This window comes from Filicampus tigris, chromosome 6 (assembly GCF_054856515.1).
Source record: "Filicampus tigris isolate MCC_2025a chromosome 6, RoL_Ftig_1.0, whole genome shotgun sequence".
Classification (NCBI taxonomy): Eukaryota; Metazoa; Chordata; class Actinopteri; order Syngnathiformes; family Syngnathidae; genus Filicampus; species Filicampus tigris.
In genome coordinates, this window is record NC_141222.1 from 13,058,676 (window position 1) to 13,079,726 (window position 21,051).

At 39.5% G+C, this 21,051-nt stretch overlaps 1 protein-coding gene and 1 pseudogene across 3 annotated transcripts; both read right to left on the minus strand.

Annotated features, from left to right (window-relative positions):
- Positions 1–8,990: 8,990 nt before the first annotated feature.
- On the minus strand, positions 8,991–20,799 carry clta (clathrin, light chain A). Of its 3 annotated transcripts, XM_086033758.1 has the most exons (7): positions 20,494–20,799; positions 19,828–19,856; positions 18,876–18,993; positions 17,747–17,858; positions 13,646–13,699; positions 11,264–11,299; positions 8,991–9,917 (listed from the first exon to the last, which is right to left on the minus strand). In XM_086033758.1, exons 1-7 carry the CDS (start codon positions 20,669–20,671, stop codon positions 9,746–9,748), a joined length of 699 nt encoding a protein of 232 aa, XP_085889884.1. In that variant the 5' UTR covers positions 20,672–20,799; the 3' UTR covers positions 8,991–9,745. The 3 variants fall into 3 exon arrangements, with proteins under 3 accessions (XP_085889884.1, XP_085889885.1, XP_085889887.1); XM_086033759.1 differs by lacking the exon at positions 11,264–11,299; XM_086033761.1 differs by lacking the exons at positions 11,264–11,299; positions 13,646–13,699 and having other exon boundaries at positions 20,494–20,798.
- On the minus strand, positions 13,706–17,725 carry LOC147145885 (uncharacterized; annotated as a pseudogene).
- Positions 20,800–21,051: the final 252 nt, after the last annotated feature.

Sequence of the window (21,051 nt, forward strand, 5' to 3'; positions counted from 1 at the left end):
AGATTACGATTTCTTTGTAAAATAATGAAAAATGAAGTATTTTGAATGTCTTTTATTTAAACTTAATTTTTCTTTCTTTGAACTCAAAATTCCAGTCAATTTAACTTAATGCACACAGAACAATCCATTGGGATTAACAGTATTTTACTTACACAATAGATTTTCAGATCTGTTCTTAATCAAACCAATAATGAAAGAAGAAAGTGCATATACCATCTGAAACAAAATCATCAACATGAGAGAAGGTAGACAGTCAAGTCTGTAAACCAAACAATCTGGCAGCAAGTCATTTTGCCAACCAGCCAGCCTTTCACATTTCTCCCTGGTCTTACTTAAACATAAATCAATGATTGGTGCAAAACTGTCACTCATTAATACATTGCACTGTCAAGCTTAAGTACGGATGCATAGTCCGGTTGGACCAGAGGTCCGTTGTAGAGGAGAAAAGGGACGCCTTTCAGACGTTGAGTTACTTGCTCACAGGTTGTATTGTACATGCGGGGCACACACGACACTACAGATCTATTTTTGCCCGATTTATTAACTAAACGCTCAACTTGCCTGAGCAAATAGCAGAATTGGCAGTAGCCATGGATGTTGTTGTGTTGTTATCGGACTGCGCGCTCGTGGGAGGAAGCGGAAATGCAGAGGAAACTACGGTGGCTTAGATACACCAAAAAAAAAAAAATCGAACGTGATTTGAACGTTTTTAAATCGTTTTGTCCAGAAAATTGGGTTTCGGTTCAAAATCACTTAATCGAGCAGCCCTATAAGAAATCGAATCGAATTGAATCGACGAGATAGCACAAGCACGTTGTGATAAATGAGGGACACATTTCAATCAAAACTTGCATACAAATACATCAAGGATGGCAGCTGCTAAGAAGTGCCTACCTATAGCTCCTTAAGTGAGGTCATCTCCACAAACATTTTGATAATAACAATGAAAACTATTTAATATTTGCTTGATGTAACTGGTGCACCCCCTCCAAACACAGACATCTTGCTTTGTTTCACAACAAAAGGTGACAATTTCAGACAGACAGAAAGACGCAGGAACAAGGTGACCTTTCTAAAACAAGTAGGAGTTTATAATTAACAGAATATATAGTAGTACACCTGTTTCATAAGTCCAAAGAAACAAGATAACATAAGATAGTGTTTTATGTGACCCACAATGGGGAAATATGCGTCCAACAAACAGCCAGATAATTAAAATTACATTTTGAGGTGCCATATTGGCCAAAATTAAAATTTACCTTTCACACTCACCAGAAAAGCCCTCACTCATGTACCCCAAAAAGTCTGTCACAAATAACTCACATGCACCCAGGACATTTCTTTCACCCAGAAAATGAACCCTCTCACCTGCATCAAAAATAAATAAATTATAATTTTTCCATTTCACACTGAAGCATGACATTTTGATTGAAAAAAATTGTTTTCAACATGTTGAACAGGTAAGGATGGAAAAACAAAGCATTCATCTCCAACGGAATCCGAACACATTCTTTAGTTGTAGCCAACACATCAGTTAACAAACCACCTGCATTTACAAAATCTATTTACACCAGTGGCACATTTTCCACAACCAGGCTCAGGAAAAAATAAACGGGTTAACATTCAAGATGGTAATTAAGTGAACTGTAAATCCATTCATCCATCCATTGACTGTCCTCACTAGGGTCACAAGGTTTTTTGGTCCATCACTTTTTATGAATAGTATGAGAGGTTCTTTGGTGAATGTGAGGTTTTTTTTTTGTTTTGTTTTGGGGTTTTTTTGTGTGTGAATGAAAGTTTATTTATTTATTTATTTATTTATTTTCTCAGTGTAAAAGGTTTTTGGTGGGTGATGTTTTTTGGGGTATATGACCAAAAACACCAGTGACATCCATGGTTAATATTTTTTTGAGTAAGTGATAAAAGATATATGGACGTTTCTGGAGGCCAGCCTTTTTTTTTTTTGTTTACCTTTCCTGTTGATACTAATCTTCTGTCTCTTTTCCAAAACCCAGAAAAAGCTCATGGCAATGCTCTACCAGCTTTTGTCCAAGAGTCTCAAAATACTCCTTATACTTCTCAGTGTTCTAAAAGTAAAGGGATTATTCATCACATTTAGACAGAAACAAAGAAGCGCTGTCCACAATGAAAAAGTTAACCTTGTAGTTGAGAACATACAAATACTTGCCACCATCTTTGACTTGCAGTTAAAGTTTGACAAGAACACGGATGCTGTTGTAAAGTGAAGTCAACACAATTTATTGCGACGGCTCAACTTTTTCAGTGTGTTATATGATAGGATTTAATTTTATCAGTCTTTTACTGAAAGCCTTTTGATCTTTTATCTTCTGGTTGACGGCATTGCGACTACGTTTACATCCGGTCAATATTTGGATTAAGGTCAAAGTTCCAGTTTGTGAAACAGTCTGAATAACCCGTTCACATGCGTGAGCAAACAGAGTCACTCCCGTATACATGGTAATTGCGATCAATTGGAATATCACCATCTGGACCGCGACGCACGGACAACATCATATGCATATAGTTGTCATATTGCCTCTGCTTACTTTCTACCATCGATAAGCCATAATATTCATGTGTGTGTGTATATATATATATATATATATATATATATATATATATATATATATATATATATATTAGGGGTGTAACGGTACACTCGAGTGTATTAATACGTTTCGGTATGGCATGTTCGGTTCGGTCCACTTATTAGCGCGAGTTTACGCACGGGCGCTATTGACTGTTGCATGCGGGAGACGAGTGTGGCGACACAAAAGAGAGAGCCAGAAAAGAGCCAGGGCTTGAATGTCCCCGCTTACACTGCGGTCTCCTGTTTGGGAACATTCTGGCTTTCCTGTTCCCCATCGCCGATGGGGAAAGATGCGTGGATAAGTCCGAAAGTTGTGTGCCGACATTGCCACATGAAATCGGCGGCTATGTTGCGGCTAGCATGTCTAACATGCACGGCATCATCCAACTGTGAATGTTTCTTAGACGAGGAAGAAAGCAGTCTTTTTAGCTCAAAACGCCAAACTTCAATAGCGAGATTTATCATATTGTAGCGTCTTCCAGGAACACGCCGTCAGACGTAGTTTAATTATCATGTTTTTATTAATCCAAGTACAACTGCTCGCGCTCTTCTTTCTCCGCTGCTCCACTCGCTTGCCGTACGATGCATTCATGAACCTCGGAAACATGACAACTCAGCAACACACAAATTCTACCACAACACAGATAACCCAATTCGTTACAATATGCTGTTGAACATTCGAAGATTTCAGTGCCTAAAAAGTGTATACAATTTCATAGAGAATTAAAAAAAAAATTCATCATAAAAAGAGTTTTAATATAGTTAGCAATAATTGTAACTGTTATTGCATGTATTTTTTTCATCACAAAAAGTGTATACATGTACTGTAATGACAACTTGTTTTAAACTTGAATACTTAGGTGTATCATAGGCTTTTGCTGCTGAGTGTTTAAAGATTTCAGTGTCTTAATTTACAAAATTAAGTGATCTTGATTGTTAGTGTATTTTTATTCTGGTGTAATTTCTTAGAATATCACCCGTATGGTTCGCTTTTAGTTATTTATTTGTAAAAAAAAAATTTTTTTTTAAACCTGTTTTTTTTGTTTCGAAAATATACTGAACCGAAGTTTCCAAATATATATATATATATATATATATATATATATATATATATATATATATATATATGTATATATATATATATATATATATATATATATATATATATATATACACACGTGTGTGTATATGTATGTATATATATATATATTCACATATAGTGACAGACAACCGTTCACTCTGATGTTACACTGTATGAGTGGGAATTCAAACATATGCTTCCTGCACCTTTGCCATCTGAAATTCAATTTAAATTCAAATTGAATTCATCCCCCTTCGCAATCTACCTCTCCCGCTCGACAAAAGGGCCATGTGACATTGGTCAAACTGTTGCATTTTGATAATGTAGACAATTTGTGACAAATCAATTGGTAACGTGTCGGAATAATGCATAGTCGGACATGATTGTGAAAAGCCCACCGACAGCGAGACGTCTGACTCCGTGGCCTAGCCCTTTCAGATCAAACGTTTTTGACACACTGTGTGTCATTAAGTCAATTCAGGACATGCTGATATTTGCTGCTAACTTGTTAGCTATTTTAATCAGGAAAACAACAAAACAAAGCGTACTTTATTTTCTGCTCACCATTTGTTCTTACTGCTTTGCAAAATACGATGTATGGAACACTGTTATGCAAACTATACAGTATTTGGGAATTATCCTGGTCTCATGTGCCGATCAGAGTTTCCATTTAAGGTTTTGGTGGGCCTGAAAGGATTTTATATATTGGCTTAGCCAACTGTTCAATAGGGAGCTACACATTTATAATATATAGCCAATAATTAGCATTTTGTGCACACGTTGTATATTGTTAACACAATAATAATAATAAGAAGAAGAAAAAAGTTCCTCAGACCTGTTTTCAACATTCAACATTTCAAAGGTCTCTGCACACCCTTGCGCCACTGGTCCAAACTACGAGTTCTACTGATTATTTTCAAAATCAGCAATTTAATTTGATGTCTGTATGATTTTTTTGCTGTCTTCAAAGACGATGTTTGGTGCAGATTTGAATGTGTAACATTTGGTCTAATACCTTTCATTCTGCCCCTTCTCTTAGGTCAAGCTGCTCTACTCAACCGATAGACGACAACATGCATCAGAAGAAGTTTTTTTTTATTTTTAGTTGATGATTACAACTTTGTTTTTGTTGCGGGTAAATGCTATGTTTTGTTTTTTTAACACAGATTTAAACATGTACCATTGTGATCTAACACAGGTCTCACCCACCTTATTTGTTTTATTTCATTAACACAGTTGAAATGAAAGATTTTTGTAATATTCCCACCAATAATGTGAACTACAATCTATTCAACTCCATTGTGAATTATGCATTTTTTTTTTCAAGAGGGGAAGTAGTAAAACGAACTATATTATCTCAATCATTTGTTTTTACTTCCCCTCTTGATAAACAGTTTTCCCCCCCAAAAGGGGAACTTAAATGAACTGCTGTCTCATTTGTTCTTGGTCTAAAACAAGACTTTTTATATCCACTGTGTATTGACATATATCATCATGCGTGATTACAAATTGAGCAGTGTCACAGTTTTATTTGTCGAGCCAAGATGTACAAAGTACGAACTTGAACTTAGATGAGTTTGTGAATTTCTTCTCTACCATTACAATACAATACAATACAATTTTATTGATATAGCGCATTTCATAACAGCTAGAGCTGTAACAAAGCACTTTACAAACAATACAATAAATAGAACAAAAACAACAAAAGGCTGTGACACATATATGAATAAATATAGCTATAAATAATGTATAAAATGTAAATAAAGCCAATAAATTGACATAAAACACCTTTCTGCTTCTTTAATCTGAAATGCCAGAGTAGGGCCTACTTTAGTAAATCGACTCATTTAAATCCATTTGCAACGTCCTTTAGGATGTTGTGTTGTTAACACATTATGATACTAAGTTCCCCCTTTACGCTGGTTTTTAATTTGTTTATGACAGTCCAGGTTTGTCTGGAGTTGCCTTTTAGCATTCCCTAGTAATTGATTCTAATAGTCGTTCACTGTTCACACTAAGCAAGGTTATTGTAGGTAATTGAAAACTAATAAAATAATATTGAAAAACATGCTCGTTAACAAAATAAAATGATTTTAAAAACAAAATCTGAGTTAACAGAACTAAAACTCCTACAATCATAGTGAAAATGTCCCCCGTTTTTGTCTGTGTCAATCAAATATGAGTTTTCAGGGTTTATTTTGAATGTACTTATTTTGGTATTGCTGTACAGAAGAAGCAAGGTCAAGCATCCATCCATCCATCCATTATCGATACCGCTTATCCTCACAAGGGTCGCGAGGCGTGCCGGAGCCTATCCCAGCTGTCTTCGGGCAGTAGGCAGGGGACACCCTGAATTGGTTGCCAGCCAATCGCAGGGCACACAGAGACAAACAAACATCCACACTCACAATCACACCTCGGGGCAATTTCGAGAGTCCAATCAACTTACCATGCATGTTTTTGGAATGTGGGAGTGTCAGGTTCACACCAAGTGAGACATTCATAAACAATGCACACAATGAGGAGAGAAGACATTCTACAACAATATTGTCTTTTTACTTGCAAGGAGAGCGCAGGGAAGTGTACGATTACAGTTCCTAAAACGCTCTGCTCGGCTCCTGCGCCCCCTTTTTAACATACAATTAACATACATATGTGAAAGCAAAGCACACCAAGCAAGTTGGCCTAATGATAAAAATCAAACACATAAATAATAAAATGCATTATTATAGGGAGGAAGCCCACGCAGGCACGGGGAGAACATGCAAACTTCACACCGGGAGGCCGGGGCCGGGATCGAACCCACGACCTCTAAACTGTGAGGCAGACGTGCTAACCAGTCGACCGCCAGTCATTTGAAAATTGTAGTTTACTTTATTACACAATACTTTGACCCCTCTATTTTTTTTTTTTTTAATCTTGCACTCAACACACACTTCTTATATTAAAAAAAAGAGGAAAACTAATAGCAAGCTTGCTCTAAAAACTAATTGTAACTGAATTAAAAAAAAAAAAATCAAACGAAATAAAAACTAGCTATATTGAAACAAGAGATACTCTTATAAAATTTGGTCCACGCATAATGCGAGTGCTCGATAGCTATACAATTCATTAACATGTCTTCATCAGGTGATTGTCATAGCCATATGCTTACCAATCTTGCATGAAGAAGAATTAAGAATTTTTTTTTTTTTATGGTATATTATAAACACAATTTGACGGCTGCATTTGACCCACCTCTGTGAACACACGCCGTTCGAAGCACCCACTGGAGTAGGTGGCTGCTCAAGCGGCCCAAGGAGCAGTTCGGGGTATCTTGTCTTGCTCAAAGACACTGCAGACATATGCCCGGGAGTGGTCTGGAACCAGGGTCCCCACTATGGCAGTTTTTGGCATTTTGCTGCTTAATTCATATTCCACAAATGCAGTATTAATCAGAGCACTGTGTTTAGACTGGTGAGGCCGCGGAGTACATATTATTGTATATAACATTTTTGACTTGACTTACCTTTAATAAATACAGTATGTCCTTCAATCAATCATCAATTCAAGTATATTAGCCCCACAAGCCACCGCCTGCTTTGCAATGCAATTACAAAATGTAGCCTTCCTCTCCAAACAAATGGTCAATGACGTGAAGTCGGCTTGTAATACCAGAGAGCAAGCATCTCCACTGTGGCTTTGTGTTCAATGTGGAAAACCTGAGGAATTTGAGGAGGGTGGGAGAGGGGGGGGGGCAATAGCATTGCAAAGCAGGGGGGTGGGGTCTGGGGCTAATAAACTTTGACATAACAATAGCTCGGCTAACCCCCCTAAACCCCCCCTCCCTGGTAAAAAAAAACAAACAAAAAAAAAACAGGCATGGAAGCCCTAGGAGGGCTGGTCAAAAAACAGGCTATGGAAGTTCTAGTGTTAATTGTATTGAATTTTTTATTATATTTCTCTTTTTTTTATTTGGATTTTGTTTTCTTTAAAAAAAAAAATCAAGTTAACAAAATGAATTGGAATAAAATGAATTCAAATTGAAATATTTGGAACTTCCTGGAAAAAATGGTGCAACATCCTGAACCAGTGAAACACGATAATATGGGACTATCCCGCAATTTATTGCTGTTCCATCTTATTTCATTGGGTTCTATCTATTCTGCATCTTAAGGTCATCGTTTTTATTTATTTTTTAATTTTTTGGGGGGTAACACTTGGAAAAGTCTCATAGTCATGCATGACACCAAACACAAAAGTCAGAATTAAGGGCTGGAGTTGGCATGCTTATAACCAGAGCTGGGCATTTTACTAAAAATTTGCGGTCTGTTTATCGCCTTCCGCTGTCCGTTTGTCCAGCCGGACCATTTAGTAATTGCCAGAGCTGGGCATCTTCCCTCCATCCCCAAGTTCCCGTCCTGCATATTTAATAGGCCCACGTGGTCCTGGCCCGTATCTCATCAGTGACAGCCAATCGGCGTTGAGAACGTAATTTTCACCAAATGAAGAAAAAAATCAAACAAAAACAACTAACACACACGCATAGCGTGGTGATCGGTGAAATAAAAATAATTTGGGGCACATGTCATGGTGCGTCTGTGGGACCGCAAGTTAAACAACTCTTTCATGTTTTTTCTTACTGGCCGCATGTCAGGAGTGCAGCACCTGCGTGTGACGTGGTATCTGTTAAATCCGTTCTCTACTCCGTTTGGCTGACTCCAACCTATTGGGACCACGTGGGCCGATTAAATATTCACATGGGGACCTGGTACTAACCACTGGTGGCCAAATGGCCTGCAGCACGGTACCAGTGGTTGGACACCCTTGCATTATTATGCATTCTCAGCATTCGAGTCAGGATGAGCTGGAGCCTATCCCCGCTGATTTGGGGCTAAAGGCAACTGATGAGAATGTTCTAGCTTCAACTTTTCAAAACCAAATAATTTTGGATGTAGTGAGTTCATAATTCCCAAAATGTTTTAATCTGATACCATTGGTAGGTTCAGATAACCCAACCTGCATGCTTTTGAAAGTGGGCGTACCCATAGAAAATCCACACAAGCATGGGGAGAACATACAAACTCCACAGAGGGAAGCTGGAGCCGAGAATTGAAGCCCCAACTTGTGAGGCAGACTTTGCTTCAGCATTTAACAAACAGAAAAGACAAAAGCACCTACATGAAGAACTTCAAACTTAAACCAGAATAACCTGACGTGCAAAGTAATACAATCCGTTTTCCTTCAATAAAACATTTAAAACTAATATTTAAGAAGGAGGAGCCTCAACGGATAATGAAAAAAAAAACAGGACAACAATTTTGATTCACTGTTTACTGATATTGAAACAAGTGGGCAATGGACATGCGTGGTCAAACAACAGTTGACTAATTCGTTCTCTTTAAAACCACAACTGTCAGATTCGATAACATATAGGTTTTATACTCTGTGTATATATATTGCCTTCTGTATATGTACATAGGTGAACACAGTACATACACACACTGAGCTGTCAACATGTTTGAATTGTAATGCACTGGACTATTTTCACGACAGAGTAGGCGCTTTTCATAAGGAGATGCATAGATTGAACACAATATGCCACAAGCCGGCACTACACTGACACTTCAAAACACGGTTGTTGTTTTTTTTTTTTTTTTTTTTTTGTTTTTTTAATTTGGTCCTTAAACAGAAATACAGAGTCTGATGAAATGTTATGTATGGGTGTGTAAACACTTTGATGTGACATATTAAAAAAAGAAGAAATCTTACAAGAGTTTGAGGGGGTTACAGCATGTTTTGACGGGGCCGTTATCATCTGCTGGCTTTGTGGACCCAAACTAGGACTTGCATTTGGTCGGAATACGCATCATTGAAAAAAATATTCAGTGACAAAACAGTAACCTGTTAGGAGAAGAATACTCTGTGGTTTGAGATCCCTTCCACTACAGAAAACAAGCTGTGTGTGGGTATAGACAGAAGGGGAATATGCCACCTTTTCTTCAAATACAGATGTGGGTCGTCAGCTGTTGCGTTTTACATTGACGGCGATCCTGAATGTTATGGAGCGCAGCCTAGCGGACAAGCGGGGACTGCTTGAGGGAGATGAGGACGGAGCGCATGCGGGACACGTCTTTGGCCTGCTTGCTGGACTTTGGGTTGAAGTCGCACAGGCGGGCCACTCGCTCCCATTCCGTGCCGGGGTTGTTCTCGTCCATGTCTGAAAGCATGGCCTCCTCAGCCGCCCTGCGCCCGACAGGGGGGGGGGGGGGGCAATAGAAACTTGTCAAAGGCAGAAGAGCTGACAACAAAATATTAAACAGCTCTAAGATATTCCTCTGCTGAAAACCAGGCAGCCCAAGTCCCAATGAGAATGTGTCTATTCATTTGCTAGAGCGATTAAACACAGCTCCGCTTTGATCTTAGAAGCATGAGGAGACAAATGAACAATCAGAGTCGATGTCTGTAGTTGGGCTGAGCAAGTACGTTTGCATGCGGTTTCGCTTACAATCTCTTTCGGGGTCAAAAAAGTATATACCTGACCTAGTTTACAATTGTGGCTAAAAACAAACTTGACATGGTTTTTATTGAATAGATGTGAATGCCATGTGTTGTGCATAGTAGTGTTATGTTCTTTATTTGCGATCAAGGATTTCTTTCTTGTTTCCAAAGGTGTTCACATGCATCTTGAATCCATTTCCAGTCCGAGCCAATAACATTTTCTCTAATGTCATGTAAACGTACAAAGTGTCAATTGGTTCAGCAGAGGCTACCACAGAGCAAAACACAAAGGGAAGACGGAACACAACTTTCATGACCCCAATACTCTCTTAACATTACAGTGCAGTCACCTGTATTTGTAACTGGGTACAACAGAAAGGTTTGTAGTAAAAACTGTAGGAACAACACAAGAAAATGTGGTACTTGTACACGTGGAAGGCTATTGTTGTGCTTCAAGCTATTCCGCGGCCGCATGCTTCTGATTTTTAGACGTTACGGGAGCTAGTTCGGGAGCCGACATTCCCATCACTAATAGCTGCCCTTGACTGAAACAAAACTTCTGCCGAGTCTTTTGTTTGTTGCTTTTAACCAAGTCCAGACGGATTGTAATCAATACTGGACCTTTGACATGCACAAAGCAGGCATTTTAAATCGGTGGTCTCATTTACAAAGTAGTTGCATTTGATGTGTACTGTAATTGTAAAATCAGTTCAGGTCTTTTCAAAATAAAACAGTGAACGCCACATGTGAAAACTGTAGTTGTAGGCGCCACTATGTCACGGACATAACCTTAAGCCTGAACCCACCTACAAATACTGTATTTACACCAACCCTCCCTCCCAGGTCAACGACTAGCTACACCAGGTCAACTACTAGCTACAACAACAAATTACACAAAGCAAAATGGGGATGAGGAGCAAATCAAACCACCATCACAACGAACAACGCACATCACAAAAGAGGCAATACAAACAACTGTTCAACTAAACGGGGTTTATAGTACATATGGGGCTAATACACAAAGCTTCATCAAATCCCACCACAAAAGCAAGACGAACTTAAATGGACATTTTGGTGTTTTGTTACTTAACTGGTCTAGGCGGTAGCAAGGATGGTTAATGTGTGTGCTTTAAAGGTGCATAGGAAAAGAAAGGAGGGAGAAATAGTTCACAGGTCAGAATTTAGAAGAGAAAAAAGGGGGGGGGGGGGGGGCAAAATGAAAGACAACCAAAAGATGAGCTCTGCAGATGTTTTAAGCCAACATGCAAAAAGTGAGTTATTTTATGCATTTGTTTTTTTCCCCAGCCGTTCTAAAAAGACACAGCATGATCAGTGAGCAGCCTTCACTTTGCTTACTGGAAAGCTCGTGTTTGTCATTTAATTTCTACACACCGAAGTCTCCATGATGAAGGAGAGTGCATTAAAAGGGCTGGCCAAAGCAAAACTGTAAAATGAGCAAATCAACTGCTTTGTTTAACACTACCTATGCAAATAAGGTGGATGCTTGATCTCAAATTTCTACATGGTCCATGGGAGACAGGAAAAATTATGTGTACTTACCCGGTACACTGCATTGAGGTATGCTTAATAATTCCAGTAGGTTTAGACAAAAAAAAACAGCAACAAAAAAAAAAACAACCTAATGATATCGTGCTAAAAAACGAGTCAATTTTTTGTTTTTAAAAGAAAAAAAAAACTTCAATGAGAAATTACTGCCAATTATACATTGCTCAGTGCTGGATTGGTTAAATTGTAGGTAAGGATGCACACCACAATGCAGGCTAGAGCGCATTGAAGCCATCCGACAGTAAAAGCAAAGGCTGCACACGTCAAAAGACTGGCTGGCATGTCCTGTTTGAAGCAGTTGTGTCCTTTTCTTGGGAACATCTTTGCCCCCAGTCTCACGTTAGAAACAATTAAGGCAGGAAGGGGGTTAAGAACAATCCTCATATTGGCGGTAAATGCAATCAATCTATTGTGGCCTAGAAAAGCAGCGAAACATCAAGAACAAAGGTAGACTGAAAAAATAAGATGCATAGCTCTCTCCACTATAAACAAATCATTTACAACAAGCAGTAAGTCAACACTTTAATTAATCTGAGAGATTTTATAGGTTCTTCAGTCAGTGCTGTTGCTTTGGTAAGCAACCAAGTTTGAGCGTTGACTAAATTTGTGTAGCCATGTGCAAACAATGGCATATCTATTAAGGTAATTGCAATTAGTGATTACCCGGTAAGAGGAAAATACGATCGCCTAACATGATCGCAACTGCGGCCAACTTTTCAGTTTTGTGTTGATAAAAATTTCCTCCGGTGTTTGAATGCTCCTACCGGTACATACAGCGAAGGCGCCCCAACTCTGTGCCCGTCTGGATGCGCATCAGGTTAAAATCCTTCCTGTATAATTTAGATAAATAAATATCCAAGTCGGGATGTGTACTTTGCCACGTTAACGGCCATCTAACTTAACTCATTCACCGCCATTGACAAATTGACTTGTCTCTTCACAGTCCATCCATTCAATACCAGGAACCTATTTATATATTTTTTCCACATTTTTTCTAATGTTAGGGTAAAAGAGGGTCTCAAAATGTCTGGCAGTGAAGGAGTTAACTACAACGATTTGCTTTATAGAGGACAGCTTTCCATTCCGCTCCCATTCACTGAGGCACTCACGACGCGCTCCACGAAATAACTGACCTGTTTAGTCAGCCACTGCTTGTTGCAAACACAGTTCTCGTTACAGCAAAATATATTGCAAATATATCTTCGGTCACTGTTAATCTTTACAACGGATCTCGATATATTTCCAAGTGGACTAATTCGGTTTGATTCAATATATTCACATCTTTTGAATCCCCCCCAAAAATTTCCGGTTCAAACCATTTTTTGTTATACCCCTAACTATGGATTGTTTTGTGGCTCACCAAATTTAAAAAAAAAAAAAAAAAGGTATGCAAGGTAGATTCAAACTGTGCAAGTTAAACAAAAAAGAAAAAGAGGAAACTGTAAAGAATAGTGATTATACCAATGACACAACTGCTTCAAAACATCCAACATATGACTGGTAAATTTGTTTGGGACCAATTAATTGTTTAAGTAAAAAAAAAAAGAAAAAAATGTACATGAGCGCCACCAGGGCATTCTTTTTTAATGAGTGACAACTTGCACACACAATTAAGAGAGAAAAAAACCCACAGATGCGATAGGCAGTGTGAATGTGAGCTGTGACATGCAATCGCATTCCTCTCGTGTGACATGCCGATAGAATCGGTCGCAAAGTACATCTTGACAAGAGCGATGCTCATGATTTAAGATGGATCGGATACAGTGTGATGGCAAACTACAATGCCCTAACATTGATGCCCTAATGAGATGTGTGATGCCATGTTGTTGGTTCGTGGGTGAAAATGGAGAGGAAAAACAAACAAAGGCACAAAATGAGAAGAGAGGATGTTAGTTGGAGCAACATACACATAACCAATGAGTTCAGAGAAGGGCTGCTTGTAGAAGTCTTCATCGAGCACCCTGGACAAACATCCGCCCACGCGACAGAGCAGCATGAGGGCAGAAGAGAACAGAGAAATGGAGAAGAGGATGGAAACAAGTGTTATAGTACAGGACAATCCAAATCCGGCATTATGGTCTAGGGCTTTGAAATTCTAGTGGTTAATAAGAAAATTGTTAGACCAATACCTTCTAGAGCTGAACAATTTTGAAAAGTCTAAGAGCAATTTTTCCCCCTTCAATATTGCGATTGTGCTTTAATATGCAATTAAATTCCTCTTCCCATGTATTTTTTAACAAACAATGAATTCATCAGTATTGCTGTAATTTCCTGTGAATAACACGCAATTTCCCCCCAAAACAGTGACCGAAATCCTCCAACAGAGCTCAGAAAAATTCAGAAAAAAAAATTATAATAATACAAATAAATCACATTTTATAGACGTTTACAAGTACCTAGAGTTTGGTTAAAAAATAAGATACCCATTGAAATAAACAGAAATATTTTTTTTTACCCCCAATAAGATTGCATTCACCAGTATTGTACTGTATAAAACTACAGTAATAACATTTACTCTCCGCAGAACCTACAAACATGGAAAAAGTGAACACAACAAAACACAGTTTTGTCCTTCCTTGTCCTTTTTCTGAGGAGTCAATTGGCAGTTGGCAAAGCAACTTAACGGTACAATACTGCCCCCAACTGATATCTTCCTTCCACTGCAAGGAAACCAACGTGAACGGATGGTGGCTGTATGTTATGAAGTGTGCTGCCGCCATCTAGCGGTGGAGATCTGAAGCGCACTCATCTCATTTTTTGCTCATCTCTCAAGACAAAAAAGTGTAGTGACACAATACAATACAAATGTATTTATATCGCGCATTTCATAACTGCTTGAGATGCAACATGGCTCGTATCTCCAAAAACCAATGAGTCAATACATTCATATCTTAAGCCACCACTTTATTCCCCTTAATAAAACAATAGCTAAAAGGCCAGATGATTGTTTCCCCTCATTTTGTCCTGATAACTTTCTAATGATCTTTCGAAGAAAGACATGAAGGTAGTTTAATTTGTATTTTTTAATTTTGCATTACCTGCCATCAAATATGTAAACAGACACACACGGGTGAATAATGAACGTATATATTTTTTAATCGGTAGTTTAAATGAAACTTGCAAGTTCACTACATGCAGAGTGAAATATTTTATGAGTTTTCTTCCATAATTTTGATGATTTCAGCTTGCGGCAAACAAAAACCCTTTTGTAAATTGCATCACATCAAAAAAACAATGATGTTGGTTTGTTGTATTCCAATCAGGATCATCTTTATTGGCCAGGTATGTAAAACATACAAGGAATTTGTCTCCGGTAGTTTGAGCTACACTAGTATCGCAGTAACAAGCAACTACGACAAAGACATGACACACAAGTATAGAAAGTCTTTCCGTAATGTAAGTCTACTATTTGACAGTTGTGCAACAATGACCGAGAGTCGTCAAGTAGAGAAAGTGAGCATTAGCATGGTAGTAACAATACTATGACGGTTGTGCGGATGATGCAGGTTTGGTACAATGACACTGGCACACAGGGATGTGCAAAATTTCACATTTGCCAAGTACCACAGTGCGGTTGGAGTCAACTGTTTAGGGAGTTGATGGTGAAAGGGAAGAAACTGTTTGAATGTCTGCTGGTTTTAGTGTGCATTGTTTGATAGCGCCTACCTGAGGGGAGGAGCTGGAAAAGGTGGTGACCAGCGTGTGGGGGGATCCAGGAGAATTTCCCTTGTCCTTGTCTTGGTTCTTAGAGCGTGCAAGTCCTCAGGAGCAGGTAGGGGGATACCAGAGATTTTTTTTCAGCAGCCCTAACTGTCCGTTGAAGGCGGTTTTGTCTTTTTTTCGTGGCGGCACCAAACCAGACTGGGATGGAGGAACAAAGGACTGATACAATGACTGCTGTATAGAAGTGTCTCAAGAGCTCCTGTGGCAAGCCGTGCTTCCTCAGCAGGCTCAAAAACTACCTCCTCTGCTGGGCCCTTTTTTCAGGATGGAGTTAATGTTGGCCTCCCACTTCAGGGCCTGAGAGACTGTGATTCCCAGGAATTTGGAAGGTCTTGACACATGGCAGTCAGTTGTCAATGTGAGGGTCAGCTGTGGCGAAGGTTGTTTCCTCAAGTCCGCGATCATCTCTACAGTTTTGAGCATGGCCACGGCTCCAGGTTGGGTGCACCAGAGCACCCCTTCCTGTCGACTCATCACAGTCTTTGATGAGGCCGATGTTTGAGCTGTCGTCTGCAAACTTCAGAGTTTGGCAGTTAGGTGCCTTGAGGCGCAGTCATTCGTGGAGGGAGAGAAGAGCAGCGGAGACAGGACGCGTCCTTGTGGGCCCCCAGTGCTGACGGCACGTGTTAATTACGTTGTCCACATGAGCTGTTGTGCCCTGCCTGTCAGATGGCAGGAGACACACTGAGCCGGAGAAGCTTGGAGAAGAGGCATTCCGGGATGATGCTATTGAATGCAGAGCTGCAAAGACGTTCACCTGATATTCCCAACACAGTTTTAATGCTCGCAAACAGTTTTTCTTGTCGCTGTGTGGAACATTTTCTAAATTTGAATGCGACAACAAAAACTGTTAAACACCATTAAAATTGCTGGCGAACGTCTTTGCGACCTTGACGAAGAAACAACATTCACCACGTGCGCACAAACTCGACCTCTTTGGCTTTTCTAAGTTGACTTGAGTTTGGCAGTGAACCACGGCGTGGGGTTGTTGAAGGAGTGGAAGGTCTTTGTCGGGACACACATGTCCTCACAGAAACTGGTGTATGAAGTTGCAGTGTATTTGACTGCCAGCAGAAGTTTCAAGGTCAGTGCAGTCCAAACATCCAGCTTTGCTTCTATCAGTCCACTTCTTCACAGCTTTTACAGACAGTTTTGCACATTTCACTCTGTGTTGGAATTAACTCGTTTAAAAAGTGGTCAGACAAGCCCAAAGCTGTACAGGCAACAGACCGGTATGAGTCTTTCAGTGTTGTGTAGCAGTAGTCCAATTTTTTTCTCTTCTGTGCTGAAACAATCAATAGGAAGTTCATGTTTAAGTTGTGCTTAATTAAAATCCCCCAGGATGATGAGGAGCGATTCTGGGTGCTTTAGCTCGAGTTCATATACATGGTCAGCCAGCGTTGGTAGCGCTGTGTTCGTATTAGTTTGTGGTGGGATGTACCGGCGAGTATGAAGGAGGAGAACTCTCGTGGTGAGGAGAATGGCTTACAGTTTAGAAAGAGCGACTCCAAATCCAGGCTGCTGTTTGTGTTGACCTCCGTGACATTAGTGCACCATTTCCCGTTGGAATAGAAGCTTATTCCGCAGCTTTTTGACTTCCCCGATAGCTCAGTGACATGGTCCGCCCGGTGAAGTAGGAAGCCGGGTAGGTGTAGCACGGTATTAGGTAGGAATTAACGTCATGAAAAGTATGTGCTTAAATATTTAATGAATATGTATAAAACTGTTTGTGTTGCACTTTTGGAATTGAAGGAACTTTTCTAAGACATTCAGATTTGTTGAACTGCACCGATAGATTTTTTTTTTATCCGCCCCGAAAAAAAAAAATACACTGGTCAACAGCAATTTTCAGAGATGGCTTTGTCTCCCTAAACATATTTTTGACCACGATATCGAAAACATCTTTACTTTTTCCGCGCACATCAGCTTTTTGAGATATTATCATTTGTTGTTTTTAAGTTTGACCTATAAAATCTGCTGTAATAAGGATTTGACCATGCATTCATGTATAGCCATGATGTTTCAGAAAAAAAAAATCCACCTGTGACTGAACCTAACCCTCATTTCATAAATATGAATATATTTAGTACATTATTATTCATATTACTATTATAAAACCAAACCTGATGTGCTAGAGAAAAAAAATAGGGCAGATTTGGAATCACTAAACTAATGTTTATTCCCTGAGTTATATTTAAATTTCCATCATAACCTAAGGTTTTATTGTTGACAAGTTGTTTCACCAGTAAGTTCCCCGACATGGAAGCAATCTTTGAAACCAGTACCTGTTATTGGCTTTGGTTTTCTCCAGTTGCTCATTTTGCCTGGCATGCCACTCCTCAAGTTCCACCTTGGCCTTGGTCTTCCACTCAGACTCTTGTTTGCGAGAGTTATCATCTGGCCAGGGAGGTAAGCACAGACAAGATTTAGTAAGGGGATTTTGGAGGGTAGGATCGAAATCTACAAATGCTTAGAAGTGGTGCCTGGATACAACCTTTAAGCTTCCTTTAGCATAACTGGTGCATTGCTGAAAAAAATCAACACGCCCTAAACTGGTTTGAGGAGAAGATCTCATTTGGTCAAGACAAGGATTTGCTGGTGTCTTTCTCAACGGGATTCTCAAGCAGAGAAAGTGACCCGGTCAGTGAAGAAAAAGTAGACAGCTACCCAAAGTCAACAGGACGATGAACATTGACTCAAGTTGTTCCACCAACTGACTGATTTGGCCCAACAGGATATGACAATTGAATCTAGGGATGAGTTCCTTACACATTTGAACCGGTTTGGTTCCGATTCTTGGTACCTGGGAATCAATACCGCTACTCAATGGTACTAATTTTCGGTAATTCTGTTGTGGGTTTTTTTTTGTAGTAGGAAATTTTATTTCATTTAACATCCATCCACTATCAATAAACTTCCCCCCAAATTTTCAATTTAACAAATATTTTTCAATGTATAAAATTTGACAAATAACAAAACAACACCAGCAACAGGGCTGTCACAAACTAATCTTTTTAGAATTGATTATCACATCGATTACTTGAGTAATCGGCATTAATATTGGTAGTGACAAGACATTGATTCCAAAAATGGAATATTATCAGCTGCCCATTCCAGGTGGTGCTTCACAGTGTTTCAACAGAATAGCAACACAGGAAAATGTAGGCTTTTAAAGGAACAGTGAAAACACCAATTGACATTTGCCGCTTTTACATTGGCCCCACACAGCACCACACCAGACCACTCTGCTGGGCCTGAAACCACACCGCACGGGCTCCGTTGATTTCCAACAATGGGCGCAGGGCGGGATCAACTGAACTTTGCAAGCTTTGCAAGTTTTCTAATGATTTACACACATCTGGGATTGTATTCACACCAGTAGATGTAATTGAGCTCTTCTTTTTCTGGGCTTACCAAGCATCTCCAGTCTCTCTTTTTGCTCCTCCCTCCATTTGCGAAGGCTTTCAGGTTCTGCCTGCAGGCGGTCTGCATTGGAAATTGCTGCATAGGCGTCAGATGGGCCGTTGCTTTCCTAAGAAACATGATACACTTTAGACGGTGGTGACAACTGATACTTCTAATAGCTCCAACTACCACCTCAGACTTATTTCTTGCAGTTTTTCTCCCTGGCAGCAGTGCACTTTGCAAAATGTACACTTTAGTCTCTCTCTAAAAACAAAGACAGATGCCATTTCTTGTTCTTCTCTAACAGGCCAAAGGAAGTCCTGACATTGCAAAAGGCAGCAATGTTGCAATGACAGCACAGGAAAGGGAAAACGGGAAGGCTCCAGCCTCTACTTAAATGAAAAAAAAGTCTGTTCATTAGTACCTTTCCTAACTTTGTGCAACACAAGTGGAATACGGAGAACTGAGCAAACATTAAACAATGCTTGTAATTAAGAGTAAATTGAAATTGTATACTTCTAATAAACTTCATCACAAATAAATGGGGGAGCAAGTCCTACATTATTGTGCCTTTTTCCATTTAAATCTCAGTGTACATGGGTATAGTGACAATAAAAGGCATCCTATTCTATAGTGTCATGTCAGTACGTACCTTCTCGGTTGAACTGATCAGCAGATGGTATCATTGTCAACACCGGTATGATATTTAATGGTTTTAATAAAGCCAGCCGAGAGAGAAAGAACATATTAAATTTCAGGAATTTACCCCAAGATTTACCTGGTTGGCATGTAGATTTCCAAATTGACTGTTGGTATTTGAAAATTAATTTGAGTTATTAAAAAGGTCTGACAATCGATAAAAGCTTTGCTGATCTGGAGAAGCAAACTAAGTAAGAAACAAGAATTAAGAAAAAAAGACGTACATGTGTCAATCTGTGAAAATAATGATAAGACTAATTACCCCATGGAACTCTCCATTGACAGCACCATCTACAAAGACAGCAGGAAATGTTCCGTTAGAAACCAAGCAGACAGAGTGTTCTCTAAAACCTTGATCACCTCTGAAGAATTATGATCAGTTAAGTACAAAGTTCAACGCTCACTGCAATTAAATGTAAGGCTTTCATTCACTACCAATCGGGCTCAATGTTCGACGACCAATATATCATGAAACTTCGTATGAAAAACATTATAAATATAATTAATTAATCTCGGAAAACCTTATGAATGACTACTTTTCTATTTTTTTTTTTTACATATGTTTCTTTACTGTTTATTATAGCCACTGGAATGTTACTGGGCGCATGTATCATCGTCGTCCTCTAGTTGGCAGGCAAACCGCTCACTCAATAATACACAAAACCATTAAAAAAACGTCTGCCACTTTTAAGGTTTCGATACTTAGGTGTTTGATGTTTGTCATTTTATTGTCATTGTCACATTTGTGAGTTGTCAGTCAGGGGGTCAAGTTAGCTTAGCACAGCTAGCTGTGACCGAGATGATCAGAATCGTACACTAAAAATAAGTTCGGTTCTATGCTTAAGTGTGACTACAGGGCAACATTTGATCAACTTTTATCAGGGATGTGAGAGCAAAGTATTCTCAGCTGACTGCGGCAGTCACCCACCGTTGGAATCTGCCAGCGACGAAGGGACCTCTCCACTGTCCAGGATGCTGAAGCCTTCGTCGTTTTCAATCCCCGCGATTTCGCTCTCCTGTTGGGCCAAAAACGCCGCAGCGGGGTCCTCGTCTGAGCCGACGCCGTTTCCGGCTGCTGGTGAGTTGAGCATGTCAAAATCATCCATATTACCTTTTTATCTGTCGGAAATGTACAACTATTCAGCAGGGAGGTGTAGAAATTGACCGGAGAGCGATTAGCTGAAAGGGAAGGACACACAAGAAAAAAAAAAAAAAAGCTTATAGAAAACGGAAATGGACGCGCAGCAAATAGAAAGCCATGAAAACTGACTGATTGGATCAAGAACCAACCGAAGAAGCCCTGTCTCAACCAGTGTCCAATCAAATATGAATTCCCACCCCGATGGAGGGCTCGTGACCAGTATGCGCCGTCACAACTTTCATGAAAAAAAGAAAAGAAAACGCATTCTATAAAGTCACATCCAGAAATTACGTAATAATCACTGTCACTATTATTTAGCCAAATATTTGTTTCCGTCTTACCGTC